The sequence below is a fragment of the Elephas maximus genome, chromosome 22, assembly GCF_024166365.1.
Source record: "Elephas maximus indicus isolate mEleMax1 chromosome 22, mEleMax1 primary haplotype, whole genome shotgun sequence".
In the NCBI taxonomy this organism is placed as follows: Eukaryota; Metazoa; Chordata; class Mammalia; order Proboscidea; family Elephantidae; genus Elephas; species Elephas maximus.
In genome coordinates, this window is record NC_064840.1 from 17,657,673 (window position 1) to 17,682,653 (window position 24,981).

Genomic DNA, 24,981 nt, shown 5'->3' on the forward strand with positions numbered 1-24,981 from the left:
AGTTCTCTGCTCTGACACACATGGGTTTGCCATAAGTCAGTCAACTTGATGGCAACTGGTGCCTTTATTCGCAAACTGAAAGTCGTCCCCCGACCCCCACCCCACGACCACCATCTTTTACCTGGCTCTCCCTTCCTCACTAGAATATCCATACCCCCAGAGGATGGACGGAGGCCAGGGGCACAGGCAGCCACCTCAGAACAAACCCAGAATACCTTCTGAGGATCAAGTTCACTCAGTCGTAAGAAATTTAATCACTGTTTTAAATTAAAACATGCAAAGCTGCATTATGGGGTCAAATGCAAAATGTAAGCGGATTGTAAGGTAAAAAGCAAGGCTTCACCAAGACATTGCACACACCCTGGGTACTCTGGTGACCAATCTGAAGCAGCACCACAAAGCTATCACTGTCCACACATAGTCACCCTGTCCATAGCACAGATTTGGCTGCTCTGGGGTCGCTGGGAGCTGGGACGGTCACGTACCTCTTTATATACCCTTTGGCGCCCCACCCCGAGTGGCAGTGAGGTACACTGGACAGAACAGGGCTCCCAACAGTGAGGCATTCTGCGTTCAAATCGACCAGTCACCAGCCTGGGTGACAGTAACACTGACTTGACCACTCTGGGCTTTGGGTTACTGAAACAACCACAGAGCACAAGGGCAGTAATCAATGAGAAAAGATGTAAAACCCATCACAGTGGCGGGGGACAAAATCAACCTGCGCCTCCTCCTGCCTCCCACCCTGACACAGGGGACACCCAGTAAACAAACCCACATCATGACTTTCATCTCCCTTAAGACCGGGAGAGGGAGGCAATGGAGCCAGGGACTGTGGCCAGGAATCCTGGGAGCTGTGACAGGTCCGTCACTAACTCGAGCCTTCTTGCTGAGTAAACCACTGACCTCACCCCCTGGGCCTCGGGTCTGTTCCAAGTCCTCCTCGGAGAACATTGGCTGAGCCCAGAAGCCTCCAGCTCATTCCCTAGCAAGGGCAGAGGCACAAAAAAGAAGCTGTGAGGCTTCAGCACCCCCCGCCCCACCCCACCTCTGCCACCGGGAAGTCAGTGTCTGAAAGCTCTGTGGCTTTGAACATGGAATTGCGACTAGAGAAGGGGCTGCCCAAGCTCACACCTTGCCAAGGAATAAGCCCAGGGGACAGCAGGGCCCCAAAAAGGACCCAAAGGCAGGGCTACACAGATAGAACCTCAGGAAAAGGGGGAGGAATATAGGCATGAAATGACCCTAACTGAGTATCTACTGAGACCTGGGCCTCCCAACACCCCATTTTACAGAGAAAGAAACCACGGCTCAGAGACGTCAATGATGGCGCTCAGCAGGCAGACAGTCACCCACCCAGACAGCTCTGCCTGACCACAAAGCTCATGTGTGTTCTCCCCATGACACTCCACAGGGTGAGGAAGGATGGCTTCCCTCATTCTGCCTGGGGGCCACTCTCCTGGTTCCATGGCCACCAGTCCTCTGAGCTTCTCGGAGGGATCCAAAAAGCTGCCACTGGCATGGTTGCTCCAGCACGGCCTCCTCCAGGTCCTTTGCTCTCAGTCCCCCTTTCTCCCCTCTCTCCCTCCCTCTCATCCTCATTGTCCATCTCATAAAGGGTCCTGGGGCACTGAGGAGCCCCTGGGGGTTGGTGGCATGAGAGCTCCAGCATTCAGAGAAGGCTGGACTGCCCCGTGTGCTAGCCCAACTGTGGCTCCAGGAGGTCGACTTGACGAGTATGTTACTCCTGTCTGCTGGCCAGGGCCCCATGTGAGGCATGATACAGTACAGTCCAGCCCCAAACACAATCTCCAACCTCACTTAGGCCATGCAGCCTTCTTATCTGGACCACAGGGAGGGGCCTGGGCTGTTTGTCCCAGTACACAGACAGATCAGAGGCCTCCAGCCCTACTGGAAACAAGCAGAGAATCATCCGGAGACAGACAAATAGACAGGTGTCCACTGGATGTACCAAACCAACCAACAGGGAGAGCACAGAGACAGACAGCCTGGACTCGCCAGCCCCAGGGTTACGCTGCATCGTCCTTTGCTGGGCAGCCGCATGTCTCACCCAGGTACTAAGGCTACAGGGTGAAAAAGAGGGAGGTCCTGGGTTTCTGCCTCTGTAAATTCTGTTCCACCACCCCGAGTCAGTGGGGACAAGAGGCTGTGGAGCGCACGAGTGTGCAGGCGAAACACAATCCTAAGCCCGGAGCCAACCCTGGCCAGTGGCTCTCAACCCTGGTGTGTCATCAGCAGCGAGGGGCACCACCAGTCCCTGGATAATGAGAGTAACATATTGACATTTGTAATGGATTTGCTTTTACTTGTAAAAAATAAACCGAAGTGGGCTCAAGATGACTCAGTAACCGTCAGCCCCACTCACGCATGCTCCCATCTGCTTTCCTGAGGGAGAGAAGGGGCGTCAGGGCCAGCGGAGGAACTGTACAACCCTAGGGACACTCTGAGGGAGGGGATGGGCGGCCCATGGTCCATGCGGTCACCTGTGTCATCTGTAGGGAGCATCATGGTGGAACACAAGTTGGAACCACTGTCTTAGATGGTTAGGAGCTCTAAGAACGAGCAGACGAGAAAGGAGCAAAGCCAGAGCCAGCCGCAGCCACAGCGCTCCACCATGGACCCTCCATGATACTCCTGCTTCCCAAGAAGTCTCTGTGCCACTCAGGCCTGGGTCTTCTTGGTCTGCACCCACTTTGGAAGCCACCTGCAGAGTTCAGGGCTCCTGGAGATCCTGGTGCTACATGACAGCTGGTGTCACCACAGACCATCAGCAACTTCTGAATCAGGGGTGGTCTCAGGAGGCTACTCACAGCACAGGCCCTCTGGGTCTCATCTCAGTTCCTCCAGAGAGGCTCGCTCCCCACATACTCTTCAGCCAGCCCGCTGAGCTGAGCCAAGCCGAAACGAGGCTGGCCGTAAGGATGCCTCCAGCTAGGTCTGGCAGCCTTCGCCCCTGGCCTAGGGCGGGCAAGACCAATTCCCCCGAAGTCCAGATCCTTGCTGCTGCTCTGCCTTGGGAACTCTGCCTTTTCCTGGCCAGGGAGGGAGCAGATTGAGGCCGCAGCTCTCACGGCTTTGGCTAACCAGAGTCACACTGGAAAACCACAAGAGAAAAAAAGGAAGGAAAACCAGCCTTCCCTGACACAGGCAGCATCCAGGGAGGCCTTGGGCTCTCAGACTAGCTGTCAGGGCTCACACGGAGGGACATTAAGGTGCAGGGGAGCATGGGGACTGAACCAAGACAAGCCCCTGTAGTGGGCCTGTAAGTATCCCAACAACCCCAGAGCTGAAGCAGTGCGCCAAGCAGAGGCCAAGCCTCACGGGGGAACTGATGGGGTAGCCGTGCCCAGGCACATGGGGCCAAGGGGCATTTCCCTCTCCAGACCTGGCTGGTTACACCGAAAGACTCTGGGTGGGGGCTGGGGGGGCCCAGCCACGTCATCCCTGATTTGAATTTGACTGGGGGAGACATTCTGGGGCTCTGGAAACCCAGCCCAGCAGAGCCAGGGCCGATGGCAGCAGCACCACTAGCCATAATCCCCAAAGACATCGTGCAGGAAGTCCCCCATGTACACATGGGGAGTGTTCCAGGAGTTTGTTTGGGAAGTGGATTTACAGCCATGCAAAATGCCTTCAAAAGTCCCTGGGTGGTGCAAACTGGTAAGCACTCAACGATTAGCTGCAAGGTTCGTGGTTTGAACACACCCAGAGGCACCCTGGAAGACAGGCCTGGCAATCTGCTTTCAAAAGGTCACGGCCTTGAAAACCCTACAAAGCAGCTCTACTCTGCACACATGGGCTTGCCTTAAGTTGCAATCCATTCAATTCAATGGCAACTAACAACAACAACAATTCAGGTAGACCATTTATACCATTAGTTTCATATTTTTGTGTGTCTGTGTGTTCACTGTACGCAAGGAATACTTTATCACTCTGAAGAGTCAAGGAGGAGAGCCACCCTAGGGTAGGGGGAGGCCAGCATAAGTCAGGGACACCTGAACCCCATCGCTCCACGCTCACGCTGCACTTGCTACGTGACCACGAGTATGCTGTGCACTGGGGTTACAGCTGACAGACACGGTTCCTGCCTTCTGCACTTCACAAGGACAAGACAAGCAATCTGGGGCTCTGACCCTTAACATTTATACTCAAAGTCAGAGTCTCTTGGTATCTTAGGCTGGGTTCTCTAGAGAGGCAAAACAGGTAAAGCATATATATCTATCTGTACATCTATAGAGAGCGGTTTATCTCAAGGAAATGGCTCATGCAGCTGTAGAGGCTGGCAAGTCCCAAGTCCATGGGTCAGTGATCACGCTTGAGGCTTCTCTTGACTCATGGACCTGCAGGGATCCGCAGGTAAGGTGGCAGGTTGCTAGCTTACAGGCTGGGGGAGCTGACAAATCCAAGACCGGCAGGCAACATGGTAGGCCTCTGGCTCAGGTCCCAAGAACTGGAGGTCAGATGATGACGATCTGGATGCAGAATCCAGAGCAAGCAAACAAGCTTTGCCAGAACCTCGGTGTATATATTGGATGCAGGCCACATCCCGAGGAAACTCCCCTTATAATCGATTGGCTGATCACATCAGATCACATCACGAAGGATGACTACATCATTATATAACTTCCAAATTACATCATTACACAACTGCTAAACTACATCATTCATTCCTATCACCCATGGGGCCTCAGCAGGTATGGGAGTTTACAACATAATGTAGTTGGGTTCTGTAGTTGAACTTAAGTCCCCACTTTACTACTTGCCAGCATTTTCCCTCTTTGAGCTCAGTTCCCTCATCTATAAAACGGGTGTAATATGTAATAGTCCCTTACATTGTGGGGAAGGAGCCTGGTGGCACAACCGGTTGCATGCTCTGCTGCTAACTGAAAGGCTAACGGACTGAAAGGGTGGCGGTTCGAACCCACCCCGTGGCTCCATGGGAGAAAGACCCGGCAATCTGCTTTTGCAAAACTTCAAAAAACAAAAAACAGCCCACTGTCGTTGAATCAAATCCCGATTCGTGGCGACCCTACAGGACAGAGTAGAACTGCCCCATAGGCTTCTCAGGCTATAATCTTTAAGGAAGCAGACTGCTGTATCTTCCTCCTGCAGAGCGGCTGGTAGGTTCAAACCATTGACCTTTTGGTTAGCAGTTGAGCACTTAACCACTGCACCACCAGGGCTCCTTCTCCGTAAAGATTACAGCTGAGAAAACCCTATGGGACAGTTCTACTCTGTCACATGGAGTCATAAGTTGAAATCGACTTGACAGCACCCAACACCACCACCATGTTATGGGGTTTGGTGAGTCTGTATTCCTAGTCCTCCCTCAAGCCATCTGGAAGAACAAGTAAGATCATGAATGTAAAGCAGCGTATGCCATAAGCACACGGTTCTTACATATTATTAACTCCTGCCTGCCAGGTGATGCCAGGTGACAGGCAGGGTTTTGAGTACCTGTCCCACCCACAAAGTTGATATCCCTGACGGCCCCACCTGAACAGGTGGGAAACAGTACGCAACACTACAAGCCACAGGCAACTCCAGAGGCAGCGCTCCTAAAGGAGCTGTGTCCTTCAGGCAGCCAATTCTACCACACTGTCCCCAGGTATACTTCATAATATACCAAGGCTGTATCCTTAGTCTCTGTCAACAAGGAGGTCTTGGCTGAAAAGCTGACAGGCTGTGCAGGACCCAACCAAAACTCTTGATTTCTCTCTGCTTGGCTTCAAAGCCATGCCCAAGTTCAAAGGTTCACCAAGCAGGAGCACCAGAGGCCCCTGCACATGGGGTGTAGGGAACTCAGTGCACAAGGCCAATGAGAAGAAGGGCTCTGCTGATCCATAGGCCAGCAGGCCAGCCCCACAGTGCCGTCTGCTCCCAGTGGGCCGAGTTCCAAGGAAGGAGGACAGGGACGGGCTGGGGTGCTCCCTGCTGCACACACCCAGCTGAGGCCTCTGGCTCCTCACTCTGGCCAGAGGGTTTAGGCCACTGGAACATCATGGACACTGGTCTGCCCTGAGCCTGGACTTACACCAGAGGCCCTGGGTGTCGGTCATGACAATGCACACTATGGTCTGTCCCCGCCCCCACAATCCTCCCTTTTGCTGCAAGAGAACAGAAGAGCCCTCACCATACACCAATGAGTCCCTGAGTGGTGCATACAGTTAAGCACTCCACTACAAGCTGAAAAGCTGGTGGTTCGAACCCACCCAGAGGCACCTCAGAAGACAAGCCTAGTGATCTGCTTCCAGAAGGTCACAGCCTTGAAAACCCTATGGAGCACAGTTCTACTCTGAAACACATGGGGTTGCCACGAGTCGGAATCAACTCGACAGCACTGGATTTGGTTGTTTGTGCGTGTATATGATCTAGTTACCCTGTGGGGCAGTTCTACTCTGCACATATGGGGTTGTTGTGAGTTGGATTCGACTCAAGAGCAACTAACACCACCACCACCATATACCAGAGTTCTTGTCCTGGCATCTATGGGTGACCCTCAAAGAGTCTGCGAACCACCCAGAAGTACACACAGAACTTCACGTGCAGGTGCTGTGGCACTATTCTGCGGAGAGGGGGCACAAGGTTCACGTCTTCAAAGGCCCTGGGCATTCACTGAAGTAAAAGGACCGTCCTGGACCGGAGCTGGTGGCAAGCCACCCTATAGCTCCATGTCACCGTGTGGCCCTTTGAAGGCAAGTCTGATCACTAGATGACCGGAATTTCCAGAACAGGACCTGTCCAGGCACTTACCCAGACAGCACACACTCCTCTCCAGCCAAATCACCACAGTTCAGGAGGAACGAAACGACCTTGGCCTCAATCAGGTACCCCAGGCAAGGGTCAGTGCTACATGCGCGTGTCTCACCTGCCTCCTCCAAGTCCTCTGTCCCTCTCCCTGGGCACAGCCTCGTCTTTGTCGGTGATGGTCTTGACCTTGTCCACAAACATGTCCTGAGCATCTGCCATGGGGCAGGCAATGTTTCGGGCACAGGCGTCTGCCCCAGAGACAGCCAACTAGAGAGAGACTGCCACATCCACCCAGGGGAGGGCTTTCCGGGCAGAGGAAGCAGCAGAGGTGGACGTGAGAAATAGCCTGAGAAACTGCCCGGGCAGAGGAGGTGGGGGCTCAGGGCACAAGTCCCAGCTGGTCGAAGAGGGGCTGGTGGAAGAGTCACCAAGGACCCAGTGCCCGCTCAGGAGCCTGTACTTCCCACTGTCGAGCCTCAAAGGGCTGTCAAAAGGAGAAAGGCAGGACCAGGCTTGCATTCTGAATCCTTTAGGCAGGGTGTGCAGGAGGAACTGGAGGGAGACCAAAAGCTAGTTCTCCAACTACAAGGAGGTAATGTCAACAAGCCCCAGTAACTGAGGGATGTGGAGACAGATGGAGGAGGACAGGATGCCTCCCATGGTTGTTTTTTGCATAAAGGATGGAACAGATAAGATAGAGGACAGGAGGGAGCAGGGCCAAGGGGAAGAGGGTGCAGGGGAAGAGTCAGATGATGAGGGCAGCAAGGGCAGGCGTCAAACCCAGAACAGGCAGGGCCACAGGGCTACCCAGGCCTGGCCGAATCATCTAGGAGTCACTCAGGGCCCAGAAGGTGGCAGTTTGGGAAATGATACGGTATTGCCACTGCAGTCAGCTCTTCCTCCTGGCCAGCCCTGGAGGAGCTCAGTAGGCTGTAAGTAGCTGCTCCAGGGATTCTCAGAGGGTTCAGGAATGTCACAGTTCTCTCCCTCCACCCGCTCCCATCTGTGCTGAAGTCTGCCTCTGAAATCCAGAAACGAAGCCAGCTCCATCCCTGACAGCCCCTCCCAGGGAGGAAGATGGGCCAGGCCAAGCCTGTTATCAGAGGAACCAGGTCCTTCCGGCCACATGTGCTCTCAGGCAAACCACTGGGGCCCAGCAGGCCCAGGACACAATCTCGGGCCTCAAACTCTCATGGAAAAGCCCCTTGGGACTGGCCCAGGGGCCCCACCTTTTTCCCAGCTAAGCCCAGAAAGAGTTTTCACAAACTCTGACTGCAGAATAAGAGAAGCCCACGGCCAGCCCTGCCTCAGCCCTGGCACCAAGCCCCTACCCAAAAGGTCATTCCATCGAGGAAGCCAAGGCTCGGCCTGGCCAGCGACCACCCTCAGCCTTGTGGCTCAGGCTGAGCTTGATTGGCTTGTAAGACCCAACTGGGAGGACCAAAACCAAAAACCAAACCCACTGCTGCCACGTGTCACAGAGTAGAACTAACTGCTCCATAGGGTTTTCTTGGCCGTAATCTTTACAGAAGGAGCTTGTCAGGCCCTTCTTCCGCAGTGCCCCTGGGTGGGTTAGAACTGGCAACCTTTAGGTTAGTAGTCAACTGCAAACTGTGTGCACTACACAGGGACCCTACTGAGAAGACACAGGGTGCCAAATCATAGTCCATGAACTTAGTGTATACATGCACACACACACACGTCTCTTCCCTCCAGGCCTTTGCACATGCTGTTCCCTCTGCCTAGACCACCCTCCTGTCTTCTTTACCTGGATAAATCCTCTCTTATCCCTTGAGACTCTGCAGGGCTCAGTTTCCTTTCTGCAGCATGGGGATAAAAAGATGGACCTTAGCTACCTAACAGGCCCTGGTGGCACAGTGTGGTTAAGTGGTCTGCTGCTAACCAAAATGTCCACAGTTTGAACCCACCAGCCGCTCTGCAGGAGCAAGACGTGGCAATCTGCATCTGCAAAGATTACAGCATTGGAAACCCCATGGGGCAGTCCTACTCTGTCCTATAGGGTCTCTAGGAGTTAGAATCAACTTGATGGCAGTGTTTTTTGTTTTTCTTTTTTGACCTACCTAACAGGATCAATGTGAAGACTACATAAGAGAGGTGGAAAAGTGTTTTGAAAACTAAAGAATGCTAAAGCAAAAGTAATGTGTTGTTTTTATGCTGGGAACCTCTTTCTGTAACAGAGTCTCATATCTTATTATAAAATGCGATCTACACAAAAGACCAAAGTTTGGGGCTTTTCTAAATGTCAAGATCCGGTTACAATAAACACACAACAAAGATTCAGCTTAACGTACCACTTCCTCCACGAAGCCCTCCCTGACCACACTCCCCACAATGGGTTCGAGGCCCCTCAGGACCACGTACTTTCCCTATCAGAGCATATATCAAACTATCAGGAGCTGTCTGCTTCAGTGCCATGATCCCACCAGCCTATGAATGCCCAGTGAGGGCAGGGAGTGTGTGTTTGTCCATCTTTATCTCCTTAGCATAGAACAGAGCCAACCACATAATAGGTACTTGGGGGACGACCAGTGAACAGATGAATAAATGACCCCCACCAAGTTCATTTCTCCAAAGTTCCATCCTACCCTTAGTTCAGTGCCACCTCCTGCTCTGCCATCTTTCACTTCCTCTGCTGAGCCTTCACTTGGTGCCTAGGTATCGACGGCTCACTATATGCAAGGCACAGTGGCAGAGAACAACACATGACCACGTGGTCCAAGCCCTCCCAGTGAATTTCCCATCCACTGTGATCTACTTAGGTTCTCTGGGTGTTGCAAATGGTTAAGCACTCAAATACTAACCAAAAGGTTGGCAGTTCGAACCCACACCCAGAGAACCCTTGGAAGAAAGGCTGGCAATCTGCTCCTGAAAAGTCACAGCCTAGAAAACCCTGTGGAGCAGTTCTACTCTGAAACACACAGAGTCACCATGAATCAGAATCAACTCTATGACACTGGGTTTGGGTGTTTTTTTTTTTGGTGACCTACTGATCTAGTTACCACCACCACTACCAGCCTTCCCAACCGGTACCACCCCCGACTCTTAAAAAATAAAAAATCAAAGGAAAGCTCCACAAGACTGGCCAGAGACAGGCCTTTGTGAGTACTTAGTTTAAACTCACTGTGTGGCCTCTCTGGTTTCCTTTGTGGTTGGGGGAGGGGACGATGGTGAGGTGAGTTCATAGGGGTGAGGCAGCTGGGAGGGAGTCTAAGGAGCCAGGCAGAGTCAGGGCCTGGCCACTGGACAGCACTTTTGCTGTATGCTAGGGGGAAAAAAAAAAAAAAAAAAATTTTTTTTTTTTTTAGGGAAAGACAAGGAGGGGTATGACCAAGGGACAGGGCAAGGAAGGACCAGGGAGACTGGCAGCTGCAGAGTCTGCGATCTTGTCGCACCTCTACCCACGGAGCAGAGGAGGCAGGAGAAGAGAGGTGGAATGTGAGGATTTTCTGAGCCGAGCACCACTGGAATGTGTTAGCAACACCAGCCCTGGGTTCTGTAGTCAGAGCTGCTGATAGCATCATCGATTATCACGACTGTGAGCTGCCACAGATGAGACGAAGCACAAAGCACGCTCAGGTTAACAATGCTGACAGGAGCTCCAAGGGCAAGGAAACAAGCTGGGTAAAGAAAAAGAAAGGCAACAAGCTTTGGAAGTGAAACTGAAAGGGCGAGGAAGAAAAATTCAGGTATTACAAACATTTTTGTTAATTTCCTTAGACTGAGAGGTCCTTTTTATGAAGGAACAGCGAGTGCCAGAAACAGTAAATTTATGGGTAAATATAAAAGACTAACAACAAACTGTGGGTTTTATAATATTTGTAGAGGTACAATTTATGACAACAATAGCACAAGGGGGAAGGGGAAAATGGAAACATACTGTTAGAAGGTTCTTACGCTACATATGAAAAGGTATAAAGATATATAGATTGGAAGATAGATGGAGATAAGTTAAACTTATAAACTATACAACCACTGACAATATTAAACCAAAGAAGTAAAGGTACATAAGCCAGGAATGGAGATAAAATGAAATTCTAAAAAAGGCTCAGTGAATCCAAAAGAAGGCAGGAGAGGAAGGAATAAAGAACAGATGGCACAAATAGAAAACAAATGGCAAGATGGTAGACTTAAACCCAATCATACCAATAATTACTTTAAATACAAAAGGTCTAAACACTCCAATTAAAAGGCAGAGATTGTCAAACTGAGTAAAAACACAAGATTCAATATATGTGATCACAAGAAACACTCTTTAAAGACCCAGATAGTTAAAAGTAAAACAATGGGGAAATATATATCATGTAAACACTAATATCAAGAAAGTTGGTGTGTGGCTCTATTCCAGAAAAGAATATTACCAAGGGTAAAGAAGGGTATCTCATAATGATAAAATGGTCAATTCATCATGAAGACATAATAATCCTAAATGTGTATACATTCAATAACATAGCTTCAAAACAGATGAAGCAAAAACTGACAGAACTAAAAGGCAAGAGAGACAAATCCAGTTTTAGCTGGAGATTTCAACACCTCTCTCTCAATTACAGAGCAAAAGCCTTTCTAAGGGAGGCAGAAGCTACAAGCAAACAACCTGAAAGATGAAAGGCAGCTGGCCATTGGCCAATAGAGTACTTAGACTAGAAACAAAAGGGACCCCAGACCTTTGGCCACTGAAACAGAGTGGGTAGAGGGATGGCTATGGGTCAGGAAATGCTCCCTTCCTTTTGGAAGGCCCACAGGCCTCCCCAGGAGGGAAGCACATACTTTCCAATCGTTTTCTGTCTGTAAGAGATCTGGGGAGGGGTCTGTGTTCAACACACTCCCCCAGCCATATACCTAGTTGATCATCGATCCATCTGTACCACCCAAGCACACTACACATGAAGCATAGATGACTTCGCATACACATACACACACACCACCTTTCCCCCCCTCCCGTCTCCCCTCCTTCCTCCTCAGGGGCACTGCCCTCACTGACAGGAGGGAATCACTGTAGAGTATACAGCGTAACCAAAGAAACTGTATGGGACAATGGTCTAAAGCACAGCCTCTGCAGACGAACTGCCCAGGTTCCAATCCCAGCTCTGGCACTTACCAGCTCTTCACCCTAGACAGGTCACTTAACCTCTCTGTGCATTAGTGACCTCACCTACAAGAACACCTACTTCAGGGGCTTGCTGGGAGAAAAAAAAATAAGGTAGTACAAACAAAGCACTTAGAACAGTGTCTGTTGTTGTTAGGTGCCGTCGAGTCGGTTCTGACTCATAAGGACCCCATGCGCAACAAAACGAAACACTGCCCAGTCCTGCGCCATCCTTACAATCGTTGTTATATGCTTGAGCTCATTGTTGCAGCCACTGTGTCAATCCACCTCGTTGAGGGCCTTCCTCTTTTCCGCTGACCCTCTACTTTGCCAAGCATGATGTCCTTCTCCAGGGACTGATCCCTCCTGCTAACATGCCTAAAGTATCTAAGACGCAGTCTCGCCATCCTTGCTTCTAAGGAGCACTCTGGCTGTACTTCTTCCAAGACAGATTTGTTCATTCTTTTGGCAGTCCATGGTATATTCAATATTCTTTGCCAACACCACAATTCAAAGGCGTCAATCCTTTTTCAGTCTTCCTTATTCATCATCCAGCTTTCACATGCGTATGACAAGATTGAAAATACCATGGCTTGGGTCAGGCGCACCCTAGTCTTCAAGGTGACACCTTTTTGCTCTTCAACACTTTAAAGAGGTCCTTTGCAGCAGATTTACTCAATGCAATGGGTCTTTTGATTTCCTGGCTGCTGCTTCTATGGCTGTTGATTGCGGATCCAAGTAAAATGAAATCCTTAACGACTTCAGTTTTCCCCGTTTATCATGATGTTGCTGCTTGGTCCACTTGTGAGGATTTTTGTTTTCTTTATGTTGAGGTGCAATCCATACTGAAGGCTGTGGTCTTTGACCTTCATTAGTAAGTGCTTCAAGTCGCCTTCACTTTCAGCAAGCAAGGTGCATCATCCACATAACGCAGGTTGTTAATGAGTCTTCGTCCAATCCCGATGCCCCGTTCTTCTTCATATAGCCCAGCTTCTCGCATTATTTGCTCAGCAAAATAATGTGCTCAGCAAAAGAACAGTGTCTAGCACACAGTAAATTTTACATCGATGTTAGCAGTTATTAGTCCAATTATGAAAATATGCACACATTCAAAAGATTTTACAGAAATGTTAGAATATTAATTATGGTTATCTCTGGATAAAAAGGAGCCCTGGCAGCGCAGTGATTAAGTGCTTGGCTGCTAACTGAAAGGTCAGCAGTTCGAACCCACCAGCCACTTCATGGGAGGAAGATGTAGGAATCTGCTTCCATAACGATCACAGCCTTGGAAACCCTACTGGGTAGTTCTACTCTGTCCCTATAGGGTTGTTATGAATTGGAATCGACTCGACAGCAACAGGTTTGGTTTTTTGGTTTTATAATCTCCGGACGATTCTCTCTCTGAGGTCTCATTAAGTTCTTTGCGCATCTCAATTGTATTCTGATTACCTACAATGAACATGTGTAACATTGATAATCAATTTAAAAAAGTTATATATTAAAAGAAATAATATAACCAGCCCTTTTAATAAACATTTAAGAAAATACAGAAGTCTTTTTGTTTTTTTTAAAGAAGGGCATATACAGCATATGTATGCTTTAAATTTATAAATTATGGAAAATGGTTTGGAAAATATATCAAAAAAAAAGAAAAAAACAAACCCGTTGCCATTGAGTTGATTCTGATTCATCGCAACCCTCCAGGACAGAGTAGAACTGCCCCGTAGGGTTTCCAAGAAGCAGCTGGTGAATTCGAACTGCCAGCCTTTTGGTTAGCAGCTGAGCTCTTAACCTCTGTGCCACCAGGGCTTTGGAAAGATATATACCAAACAATTAACAACAGTTACCCCTGGTGGGGGAAAGGAAGAAGGGACTTTCACTTTTATACCTTTTTTTTTTTCTTTTTATAATAACCATGTATCTTTGTGACATAAAAACTTTTACAAAACTAAGTAACAATAAAACCAAAACCAAAACCAAACCCACTGCCCTCAAGTAGATTCTGACTCATAGTGACCCTATAGGACAGGGTAGAATTGCCCCATAGAGTTTCCAAGGAGCACCTGGCGGATTCGAACTGCCGACCTCTTGGTTAGCAGCCGTAGCCCTTAACCTCTACACCACCAGGGTTCCAATACTGGATGCAAAATGTCCCAAGGAAAACAAAAAAACAGACCAGTTGCCTTCAAGTCTATTCCAACTCATGGCGAGCGCATGTGTTTCAGAATAGAACTGCTCCATAGGGTTTTCTTGACTGTAATCTTTATGGAAGCAGATCAGCAGGCCTTTCTTACATGGCACTACGGAGCTAGTTTGAACTGCCAACCTTGAAGTTAGTAGTCAAGCACAAACCGTTTGCACCAGACATGAGAAAAGTCCCCAGAAAAAAAGAGGCCTTGAGGCTACACTGTGGCTCGTGTGTATTTCTGCAAACGAGGAAAACTAGGACCCCAGACCTTCCAAAAAAAGGCTAGTGTGAAGACAAAGCACAGTCTGCTTGGGTACCCAATGACCTGGACAAGTCTTCTCCCCAGTATATCCCTCTATAAACAAGAGAGCTGGACTTGGTAGGTGATCTTCCAATGTTTTTGCATTTTCATTAGCAGTTTTTTAAAAAGCTGCAAGACCTCCTCTGCGATTGCAACCTGAGACAGAAGCCAGACATATGAAACAGATAAAAAAAGCGAACAGCTCTGACTAAAGAAGGTGATAGCTGGAGACCCCCAATCACAGGGTGAGGTGACGCCCATGGCGCCCTTTCTGGAAGCATAGGAGTCTAAGAAATTCAATCAGCCCAGAACCACAAAGAGGGGAGTGTTCACTGATTATACCCAAACAGACCATCCGGAGGGACAGTCTCGCAGGCTGGAGAAGCAGGAGGAGGTGAGGCAGGGTCAGGATGCGAGTCTGCACATAAGGCCCAAGCCAGCAAGGCTGAGAGGAGATGCTACCAGCAATGCCATCGATAGCCAGTGACCAGTGAGCCAAGAGGGGCTTCTCTGGGGCAGATGGGCTGTGACATCCCTGGCCCCATGCTCCTGACCCTTAGTCAGGCATGTAACAGCTGTCTTCAGGTCAGTGTCCCTCAGGCTCTCAGGGCGCAAACAGGATGTTTGGAAGCAGATGACCACAACTGACCACAGGAAGCTATGACAACCGCCTCCAGGTGATGCGTCTCTTCCCCAGCTTGTTTCTAGCTGGGCTGCCTCTGACCAGCAGACCAGACAAAAAGCCTTCAAGTGCTGATTTCCCAAGAAGGAGGGGGTCAGGGATTCTTAGAAAATTCAGGACACGGGAGAAGGTGAGGCCATCTGAGATGGTGAGACCAGGAGGCAGAGAGGCCACCCAGCTATCCCAACGGCTACCTCACCCCAAAGACACAGCTAAGCTGATGCTAATACAGAGGGGTGGAAAAACTGCAAACCCACTCACTCCTGGGGACGACAGGCTTTCCAACATGACCAGCACGTGACCGAGTGAGCTCAGCGGGGCAGTGCAGTGTTCGTAGCATCACAGCTGCCCTATCTGCCCGCCCCAGAGAATCCAGCCCCGCCAGGCATGCTCAAGCTCACCAGTGATGAGAAGCCACCCCTGCTGGCCAGCCCAGCTCAGAGACAAAAGGGGAAATGGCAAATCCAGAGGAAGCCAAGTGTAGGCCAGAGGACACTCCCATTTCCCCCTAAGGCAGGGGAATGTTCCTAGAAGCAGAAACAGCAGGAAAGCCTGGCCAGGACTCTCAGAGCCACTTCAATCCCTAACCAAGCCCAGGACTGGCCCAACTGATCAACTGCCCCTAAAAGAGCACAGAGGTGGCAGGGCCACCCAGTCACTGGCCCAGCTTCTAACAGCTATGCCTACTCTTTGGACAAAACCACAGCTCACTGTTCAAAAACCAAACTGCTCTTTTCTACTGCTGCTATGAGCCTCAGTGTGAATAGTGCCGAGATGGAGACGCTTCGCTATAAACTTTGCTCAGGTGATAGAGGGACACCGAGGTTTTAAACAGAGGAGAGACACTGCCAGACCCAGAGCACACCAGCTGCCATCAAGTCAACTCTGAGTCATGGTGACCCCACGTGTGTCAGAGTAGAATTGTGCTCCAGAGGGTTTTCAATGGCTTTTTTGGAAGCAGACTGCCAGGCCTTTCTTCCGAGGTGCCTCTGTGTGGGTTCAAACCTCAGATGTTTTGGTTACCAGCCCAGGGCATTCACTGTTTCGTTCCATTATACATAAGGTTGCTATGAGTTGGAGCTGACTCAATGGCACCTAGCAACAATGACAACAACTAGGAGCCTCAATGGCCAAACCTGTCCAGAGAGGCTTTGAAGATGTCACAGAACATTCTTCATGGCCTGCCTTGACCAGGAGGGAGAATGCTCTGGAAGTCACACCCCAGAGCAGCTCTCTGTGGCAGCTCTCAAAGCATAGTGTTAGATAAGCCACTAGTATAAATCAACCCACCAAAAGGCCTCCTCCCCCCCTGCTTCCTCCTTGAAGCTACCAAAGAGGCCCAGGGGAAATAAAATGTCACAAAACCAAAACCCGACTTAAACCCACCAGCACTCGGGTGTGGCCATTTTACCCCCATACTCTCCACGATAGTTCTAGATCACATTCTCCTGAGACATAACCAAAGTCAGATTCCTCCCAAGCCCAGCTGAACAGCCAACCGACACCTGTGCACTAACTGGCCACTGGCCGTCTCCAAGGCCACAGGAAACACAGCCGGCAGATACAGTGAAGTGAAAGCCGGAACAGTACCGAGAAGGTGACACAGAACATCAAGCCCCAGTGCTGTGTTTGGTTATTCCAAGAACTCATGACAATAGTTACCATCCACTCAACGCTTTATTTTGAGCACTTTAAAGTATTTCAGGAAATGCACCTGTTTCACGAATGACTGGACTGAGGCTTAGAGCATGGGGTGACTGGCCGAGGTCGCATAGTCAGCAAGTGGCAGAGTCTATACAGACGCAGGTGTGGCCTGTGTTCTCACCGTGGCACTATGCTGTCTGCTCAGCCCAAACCCTGGGGATTTCACTCTCTGATTCTCTGGCAGAGGAAGTGGTTTGCTGGAGGTCCGGCATCCTAGTGGGTATCCACAGCTCATTCCCATTTAATCACCAACCACTATCTAATGTTGATTAAGCAACCACAGAAAGAACAGAGCAGTACTTAGTGGTTACAAACGCCAGCCAGTCGGATAAGATCCCTGCCTTCAAGGGGCTTACAGGGCACAGGGCAGACAGAATGCAATTTACACACATCTGTAAAGTTCCATCTAAGTGGAAGGGTCAAGGCCCAGAACGAAGTCAGAGGTTGGCTAGTTTTAACCAGAAAATACGAAAAAAAACCAAACCAAACCCAGTGCGGTCGAGTCGATTCCGACTCATAACGACCCTATAGGACAAAGTAGAACTGCTCCATAGAGTTTCCAAGGAGCATCTGGCGGATTTGAAATGCCAACTCTTTGGTTAGCAGCCATAGCACTTAACCACTATGCCATTAGGGTTTCCACCAGAAAATAAAGCCTTCTCAAATAGATGGCTTCAGCTGAGATCTTAAAGGCAGAGAGTGTGCGCAGACAGATAAGGGGAAGGCGCCTATTTTCTGCTCCTTTGACAAAGATCCAGACTCAAGGTGGAGCTAAGTGCTTGGGGTGTTCCGAAGTCAAGTCTAACTCAGCGCAGTTCAAGAAACCCTTAGACTTGACAATGGTGCGTCTGTCACACAAAAAGGGCAGAAAGAGAACAATCTTAGAACCCTCCAGAGCAAAACCAAGTAGGAATACATCTGCAGGAAGCTACACCCAATGTAAGCAACCAAGAAAAAAAAAAAAAAACAGTTGCAATCGGGTCGATTCTAACGCACGGCAACCCCATGTGTGTCAGAGTAGAACTGTGCTCCATGGGTTTTCAATGGCTGATTTTTCAGAAGCAGATGGCCAGGCCTTTCTTCCAAGGTGCCCCTGGGTGAACTCAAATCCCAACCTTTCAGTTACAGCCATGCACATTAACTGTCTGCATCACCCAAAAAAAAAAAAAAAAACCCACTGCCATCAAGTCGATTCCTCTACTCATACTAACTCTGTAGAATACAGGAGAACTAACCCATAGGGTTCCCAAGGCTGTAATTTTTACGGGAGCAGACCTTTCTCCTCTAGAGTGGGTGGTGGGTTTGAACCGCTGACCTTTTGGTTAGCAGCCAGGCGCTTATCCACTGTGCCACCAGGGCTCCTTTTGCACCACCCAGGGACTCCATAATGTAAACAACAGGGAGGACCAAATAACAGCGATGTAGCTGTTCAGCTCAGCCAAGTGGTGCCACGTAGGAACATGGGTCAGCGTAGCCAAATCTGATTTTTCAAAAGAAACCAGACATGTGGACTTTATGTGTAATCTCCTGATGCTTTAAATGTTGACAAGAAATTTTGAAATATTTTTAAATAGCATGAAGGCCAAATTCGACCAGTGATTTGCCACTTCTGCCTTAAGGTTTTTGGCATGAAGAACCAAAAAGCAAATGGGTGTGATGTTGGAAGACCTAGGCTCAAGTAATCGTAGCATTGTCTATGGTGACACCGGGTGTGTCCCCTAAACCCTCTGAATTTTAGTTTAGCTTCCTCATCTGTAACAAGGGGACAACCACCATCTACTTTGAAAGGTTGTTGTCAGAATCATACCAGAAATAATGAAGCAAATGAAAACATTTCCTAAACCTGAAAGTGGTACACGAATGCCCATTATTTAATACAGGCCAAGAGAACAGAAGAGACCATAACAGAGAAATCAGACAATACGGTCACCGAGAGAGAGTGAGAAGGAAATGAGTTGGGTCTTTGCTGGCGAGCGGACCGGAAGAACCTGGACAATAGGATCCACGTCAGCGTCCGAGGTGGAAATACAAATTTAGGAGTCGCCAGCACACGAGTGATAAAAGAGGTCACACAAGTAGATAAATTGACCTCAGTGCTCAGAAAGAGGAAAAACAGGGAGGCCTGAGCCAAGCCTTTGGAAAAACACAAATGCACACGAAGGGCTCAGAGAAGGAAACACGAAAGGCAGTCAGTCGAGGAGGCTCTGCAGAGCAGAGCTTAAGGAAGGGAGGGGAAAACATGGCGGCCAAGGAGTACATAATGGCTAATTCCTCTTTAGAGTGGATGGACTGTAGCGCCCAGCAAGAGAGAAAACGTCAAGAAGGGCCTAGGCTCTGTTAAAAGCAGAAAAAGGAGCAAAGTAAAGAAGTTAGGGAGGGCACAAAGATAAAAAGAAGCCACAGAGACAGGAGAAAGGAAGTAGCAGGGGGAGGGGGTCTGTAGATGGAGAACATTAGGTCACAGATGTCTACATGGATGGGAGATACCAGGTGAAATAAAAAACCAGCTGCCCCAGTATTTAGTGGCTGAAAGATCGAGTTTCTACAGTTACAGGTGCAATAACGTCAAGATTTTGGCATTTCAGGCTTGCCAGGGGCACAAGACATTCTGAGTATAATTCCTAGAAGTTTAGTCTTGAGTATGTCTCTTAAGTCCTCCCAGTGATTCTACAAGACACCTAATATCCTTTAATAAATCCCTTTCTGCTTGGGGAAAAAACAAAACAAAACAGCTCCTGTTGAGTCAACCCCAACTCATGACAACCTCATGTGTGCCAGGGTAGAACTGTGCTCCATATGAAGCAGGCAGTCATGAAAGGGTTATTAAGGGTTATTAACCATCCCATAATAGCTGTTTTTCCAGAAAAGTCTACTCTTGCTACATTTTTGTTACAACTTTTACAGCACTTCGCCATGATTGGTCAAATCCCCAGGTTTCTCGTCTTCTCCTGGCAGGAGGCCAAGGTGCGCTGACTCCAGACCTACCCACCAGATGACCTTCCTGGGGTGGCAGGGGCGCGCCATCACCATTTTTTCAGGGCTGTGTGCAGTATTTTTAGAGCCGTGTGCAAAAACTCATTCACTAAAATTATGCAGACTGTACACGCATCACAAGACTGCAGATCCTCGTCTCACTGTTCACGCATGTGTATGTCACTCCCTCTAAAAGGAGCGAACCTGGCCTGGTTCAGGGAGCCGGCAGCCTTAGGTGAGGAGACCCTGCCTGTCTCCCCATCTGCAAACTGTGAAAAAGACCCTTCTGTTCTCCCCACCCTGTGTCTGGCTGACTTCAATTAGCTAGTCTGCTTCACAAGAACCTATTAGTTGACAGCTTCACATAGGGTTTTTGGTGGCTGATTTTTCAGAAGTAGATAGCCAGGCCTTTCTTCCGAGGCACCTCTGAGTAGACTCTAACTCCCAACTTTTGGTTAACAGCCACGCATGTTAGCCATCTGCACTACCCAGGGACTAAGGGTGGGGGCTGGGAGTTACAAAAGATGTGGAGGTGGAAAGAAGGTGATGTGGTGGGTGGAGTAAAACGCAAATTGACAAAGAGACAGCCACTCTGGGTCTCCCTGAAGTGTACTCAGCTCCCCAAAGACCCAGGAGGCAGGCGTTAGCCCCATTTTACAGCCTGTTTTCAGTAACATTTTTTTGTTGTTGGAAGAGGCCAGAGGCTCCATGGCTCGTTCGTAAAGATACACAGACTTATGTCCAGATGGGACTCAAGCGGCCTTCGGCTCGTTCACTTAAACCAGAAAAGAGCTCCCCAGAGGCTTCCACCCACCTTGCTCAAGCTTACTTGAGGCTCTTCGATTCCAAACAGCTGGAAATGTGTGGCCTCCCCCCTTTCCCAACAAGAAAACAGAACAGAACATGGCTGTTTCTGCCAAGCTGAGCTCTGAATAAGCTGCATTCCATTTCATTAAAACAATTACCTGAGTCCCAGCCAAGAATTACATAAAGCTTCCTTCCAGCACCACCCCCTTTCCCCCTCCCTCAAAACACAGCATGCTGTTTTTCAAACAGGCAGGGTGAAGCCCTGACACACCACTTGGGGGACCTCACCAGGAAGAACGCATGGTTTTACCAGGTGGGCCAGCTCTGCGTCCCTGTCTACAGACCTGTCAGAAGGCGCAAAGAGGACCCTAGAGTAAAGCACTCCCCTTACCAGGGCCTGCTGGCCACCCAGGACGTTTCTAGGAGGCACCAGGGCCCTCGCCTCTGCCTCCAAGCCAAGGGGCCACAGTGCAGAATCCAGCTAATTCCCAAAAACAGATGGGAGGGCCCAGTGGCCCAGCTTTGAGTCAGCATAAATGAGGCCAGTGGGAACCGGGGAGTGGGGATTCCAGGAGAGGGAGCTTGAAGTCTGGAGAACTAGATGGCCAGCTCAAGCTGCATGCAAGAGCCTGGGCCACTCCAGCCCATGCTGCCCACAGGCTAATGGTGTTCCTTTGGCCACAGATAAGAGGTTCATGATGTGAAGGAAATGGCATCTCCTCCCTCCCCCAGGGTTGAGCTACCCCAGAGACCTTGCCCTCTGCTCCCACCAGCCCTGACCATCCCTTCCAAGCTCCCTACCTCGCTCCAACCAGGGCTCAGAATCTCACTGGCCCTGACCTTGGTCCAGTTAACATCACCACATCCAAAATAATGCCCAGGCTGCCTCCACACATGTGTAAGCTCACTATCTCTGGCCCTGTCTTTTTTTGCATGGGTCACGGTGGCTGTGCGCCCCCATCCCAGCCGACAGTTGGCCAGTCAAGTTATTCAGGGCCTGCGGCTCCCACCTGCTCATCCAGTCTTTCTACCACCTTCGCAGACAGCCATGGGAGGCCCGGTGATCACTCAGATCGATGATAGACAGATGCTTCCTAGCACCCCTGTGAGAATGATTCTTGACACTACTATGAAAAAGGGCTTTTCTTATTGTTTCCAACTTCTTATCCTAAAAACTAACATACAGAAAAACCAAGACTAATATAATAAATGCCCTCATACCCTCTACTTAGCTTCAACAGTTATTAACATTTTGCCATTTTGCATGTAGGCGTGCTCATGTGTTTGTGCACTGTGTGTCCCTGGTGGAGCAAAAGGGTTCACACTTGACTACTAACCTAAAGGTTGGCAGTTCAAACTCATCCAGAGGCACCACGGAAGAAAGGCCTGGCAAACTGTCATAAAGACTACAGCCAAGAAAACCCTGGGGAGCAGTTCTACACTGTAACACGAGTGGTCATCATGAGTCGAAATCAACTCCATGGCAATGGATTTGGTTATACATATAAACCCGTTACCATCGAGTTAATTCAAACTCACAGTAACCCTACAGGACAGAACAGAACTGCCCCCTAGGGTTTCCATGGCTGTAATCCTTACAAAAGCTGACTGCTACATCTGTCTTCCGTGGAGCAAATGATGGGTTCAAAGCACTGACCTTTTGGTTAGCAGCCAAGCGCTTAACTGCTGCACCACCAGGGCTTCTTGGTTTTACATATATACACACACACACACATATATATGGGTATATAAACATATACACCAAAAAGTCATCAGTTCAAATCCACCAGCCACTCCTTGGAAACCGTATGGGGCACTTCTACTCTGTCCTATTGGGTTGCTATGAATCGGAATCAACTTGACGGCAATGAGTTTTGGTTTTTTACGTGCATTTACCTCCCTTTTTTTACTATATCATTTAAGACTAAGTCACAGGCATCAAAACACTTCACTCCTAAATAATTTAGCACGCACCCAAGAATAAGGGCATTCTCCCATGAAACCACAGTACCACAATCACACAAGAGGCAAGCACGAAAAGGCACTTTCTAAGAGAAGACGTGGTCACCACAGCTCTGCAGAGCTTGGCCAGACTGTGGCCGCCCTTGCCAAGCGCACGTTCCGGCTGCCACGGGCCCAACATCCAAGGCTTCCCTGGAAAAGCCAGCCCTGAGTCCCACCGGTTAGGCCACCAGTTAGTTAGCTAGATGACTTATCGGGATGGGAAAGTACACTCAAGCCAGATGTGAGACTCAGCAAGACCCAAACTGAAAAAAGCAAAGTGGCCCCTGTGAGGCTGTAGAGGCCCTGGGCTATTCCAGGTGAGGAGACACCCCTGGATGCCATTTTAGTCAGTTGCTGAGTCAAAGCTTCCGAGAGAACTCAGATTCCTGATTCTTTTTATTTATTTTTTTCTCCCTCTCCCATAAGACGTTCCTCATTCACCATTCTCCAACTTAAAAGTTTTCAAAAACTTCCTTCTCTGGAAACGGAATCACTTCAAACAGCAATGTACACACACCTGGACAAGGACAAGGACTGTGCCAGCATGCGTTCCCGTGCGATGGACAGGTGGTAGGGCCGCGGGGAGGCTTCTTATCCCCAGGCAGAAATGGTGAGAGAGAGACCTTGGAGGACTTGTCCCAGGTTCTCCTCGGATGACATAAAAGCAGGTAGCTACATCTCCAGGGACAGTGGTAACTACAGAGGTGACCGGTGAGGGAGAAGCAGCAGCCACAGTACCCTGCATCCCATCTTGACCCTGGTGTCCCAAGAAAGAACAAAGGAGAGAGAAGAAGCAGAGAGAACAGGAAAAGGAAGTGGGAGGCTGAACAGAGAACGAGAGGTGTGGGGACGGGACAGAAAAGATCTTTAGCATGCCAGAAATGAAACAACCAAACAAGGGCAACCAAGGTCAGATTGAGTACCATGAATAGAAGTGTAAAAAAGAGGTTATGAGCCCAGGCTCTGGAGTGAGGCAGCCAGTCCACTATTATAGAGTCGATTCTGACTCATGGTGACCCCATGTGTGTCAGATTAGAACCATGTTCCATACGGTTTTCAATGGCTGATTTTTCAGAAGCAGATCACTAGACCTTTCTTCCAAGGAGCCTCTGGGTAGACTCGAACTTCCAACTTTCTGGTTGGCAGCGAAGCATGTTAACCATTTGCGCCACCCAGGGACTCCCAGAGCGAGGCTACCCGGATTCAAATCCCAGCCCTGCCACACACTAGTTGTACAACTTGGGTAGGTGGGCTCATCCTCTCTGTGCCTCAGTTTCCTCATCTGTAAAATGGGTAGTAATAACAGTAATAGAACCTGCCTCATATGGCTGACAGGAGAATTCAATGAAACAACAAATAAAAAAAGCCAGCATGGTCCTGCACATAGTGCTCAAAAAATATCATAGGGAAGAATTCCGTAAACACTGTTCCAAAAAAAGAAAGTGTTCTACAGTTGTTTGTTATTATTAATGAAGGTGCTGAGAGCAGAGCAACCCAAGGAGGGCTGGAACGTGAATAAGAGCAAAGCTGCGAAGAAGATTTTTCAGCATCTCCGGCCTTGAAACAAGTTAAGACCCAAGGGAAGCTCCATGCACACTCCATGCACCATGACCACAGAGGGGAGGCAGGCTGCTCAGCACCCCAGCGGTAATGACCTTCAATCAGCCCCTCTGGCCAAGGGCACACCCAGCCTCACCAATGTATGGTCACCACTGGGGACGATGGGAAAAAGGAACACTGAGACAGACCCTCAGGTGTACCTCAGGAAGCTGAGATGAACTCAGAATGAGTGGGCTATGGCCCCAGCCTGTCCACACCAAGCTGTGGCTGCCCAGGCAGCAGACAGCTCAGCCAGTGGTAACAGCACCTGCTTAAGAAGCAAACATGACAGGGTTGGAGTCCCGGCCCTGGCTGTAACTAGGTCACAGCCCAAGAGACTTGGCGCTGTCACAGAGCTACTAGGAGGGTACCCTCGCTCACAGGCAAAAGCTGCATCTTCCTCAGACCCAGCAGCTGGGTGCCCTGACCCTGGACTGACACACAGAGACACCACAGTCCGGCAAGCATAAATCCAGACTTTCCATGGAAACAGGGTGGCTTCATAGCCTGGAATGCCCCAGGCGAGTCCCCTGCCCCCCACCCCAACACTACCCCCAAGGACAATGAGGCACTGTTTTCCAAAGGGTCAGGACTGCTGAGAAGTTGAAAGAAGACATGTCCAGACTTCAGCAGAGACTGGGCATTGCCAACAGCTGGCTGTTCCCCTGATGGGCATGAGGAAGGCAGAGCCATAAAGACTTGAACTGGACCCTCCCTTTGCCATACAGGGCATTTCCTGAGGACGGCCCCAGGGCAGAAACTTTAAAGGTAACTATCCCTTCCTGTAGCAACACAAAGGAACCTGCCAATTACTCAGCAGGCCCAATGGCTCATCCCCTGCGTTAGTC

General features: G+C 49.5%; 1 protein-coding gene across 5 annotated transcripts in view; it reads right to left on the bottom strand.

The window, feature by feature from the left end:
- The window catches only part of PXN (paxillin), a 50,434-nt gene that overhangs the window by 21,131 nt on the left and 4,322 nt on the right, over window positions 1-24,981 (bottom strand). The window contains exon 1 of one of the 5 annotated variants that reach the window (XM_049865742.1): window positions 23,052-24,630. The exons of 1 other annotated variant lie outside the window; for it this stretch is intronic. In XM_049865742.1, coding sequence (XP_049721699.1) covers window positions 23,052-23,460 — 409 coding nt within the window. In that variant the 5' untranslated portion in view covers window positions 23,461-24,630. Of the gene's footprint in view, window positions 1-6,889; window positions 10,624-23,051; window positions 24,631-24,981 lie in introns of those variants that run through there. 3 more of the 5 variants (XM_049865738.1, XM_049865739.1, XM_049865740.1) reach the window with 3 other exon arrangements.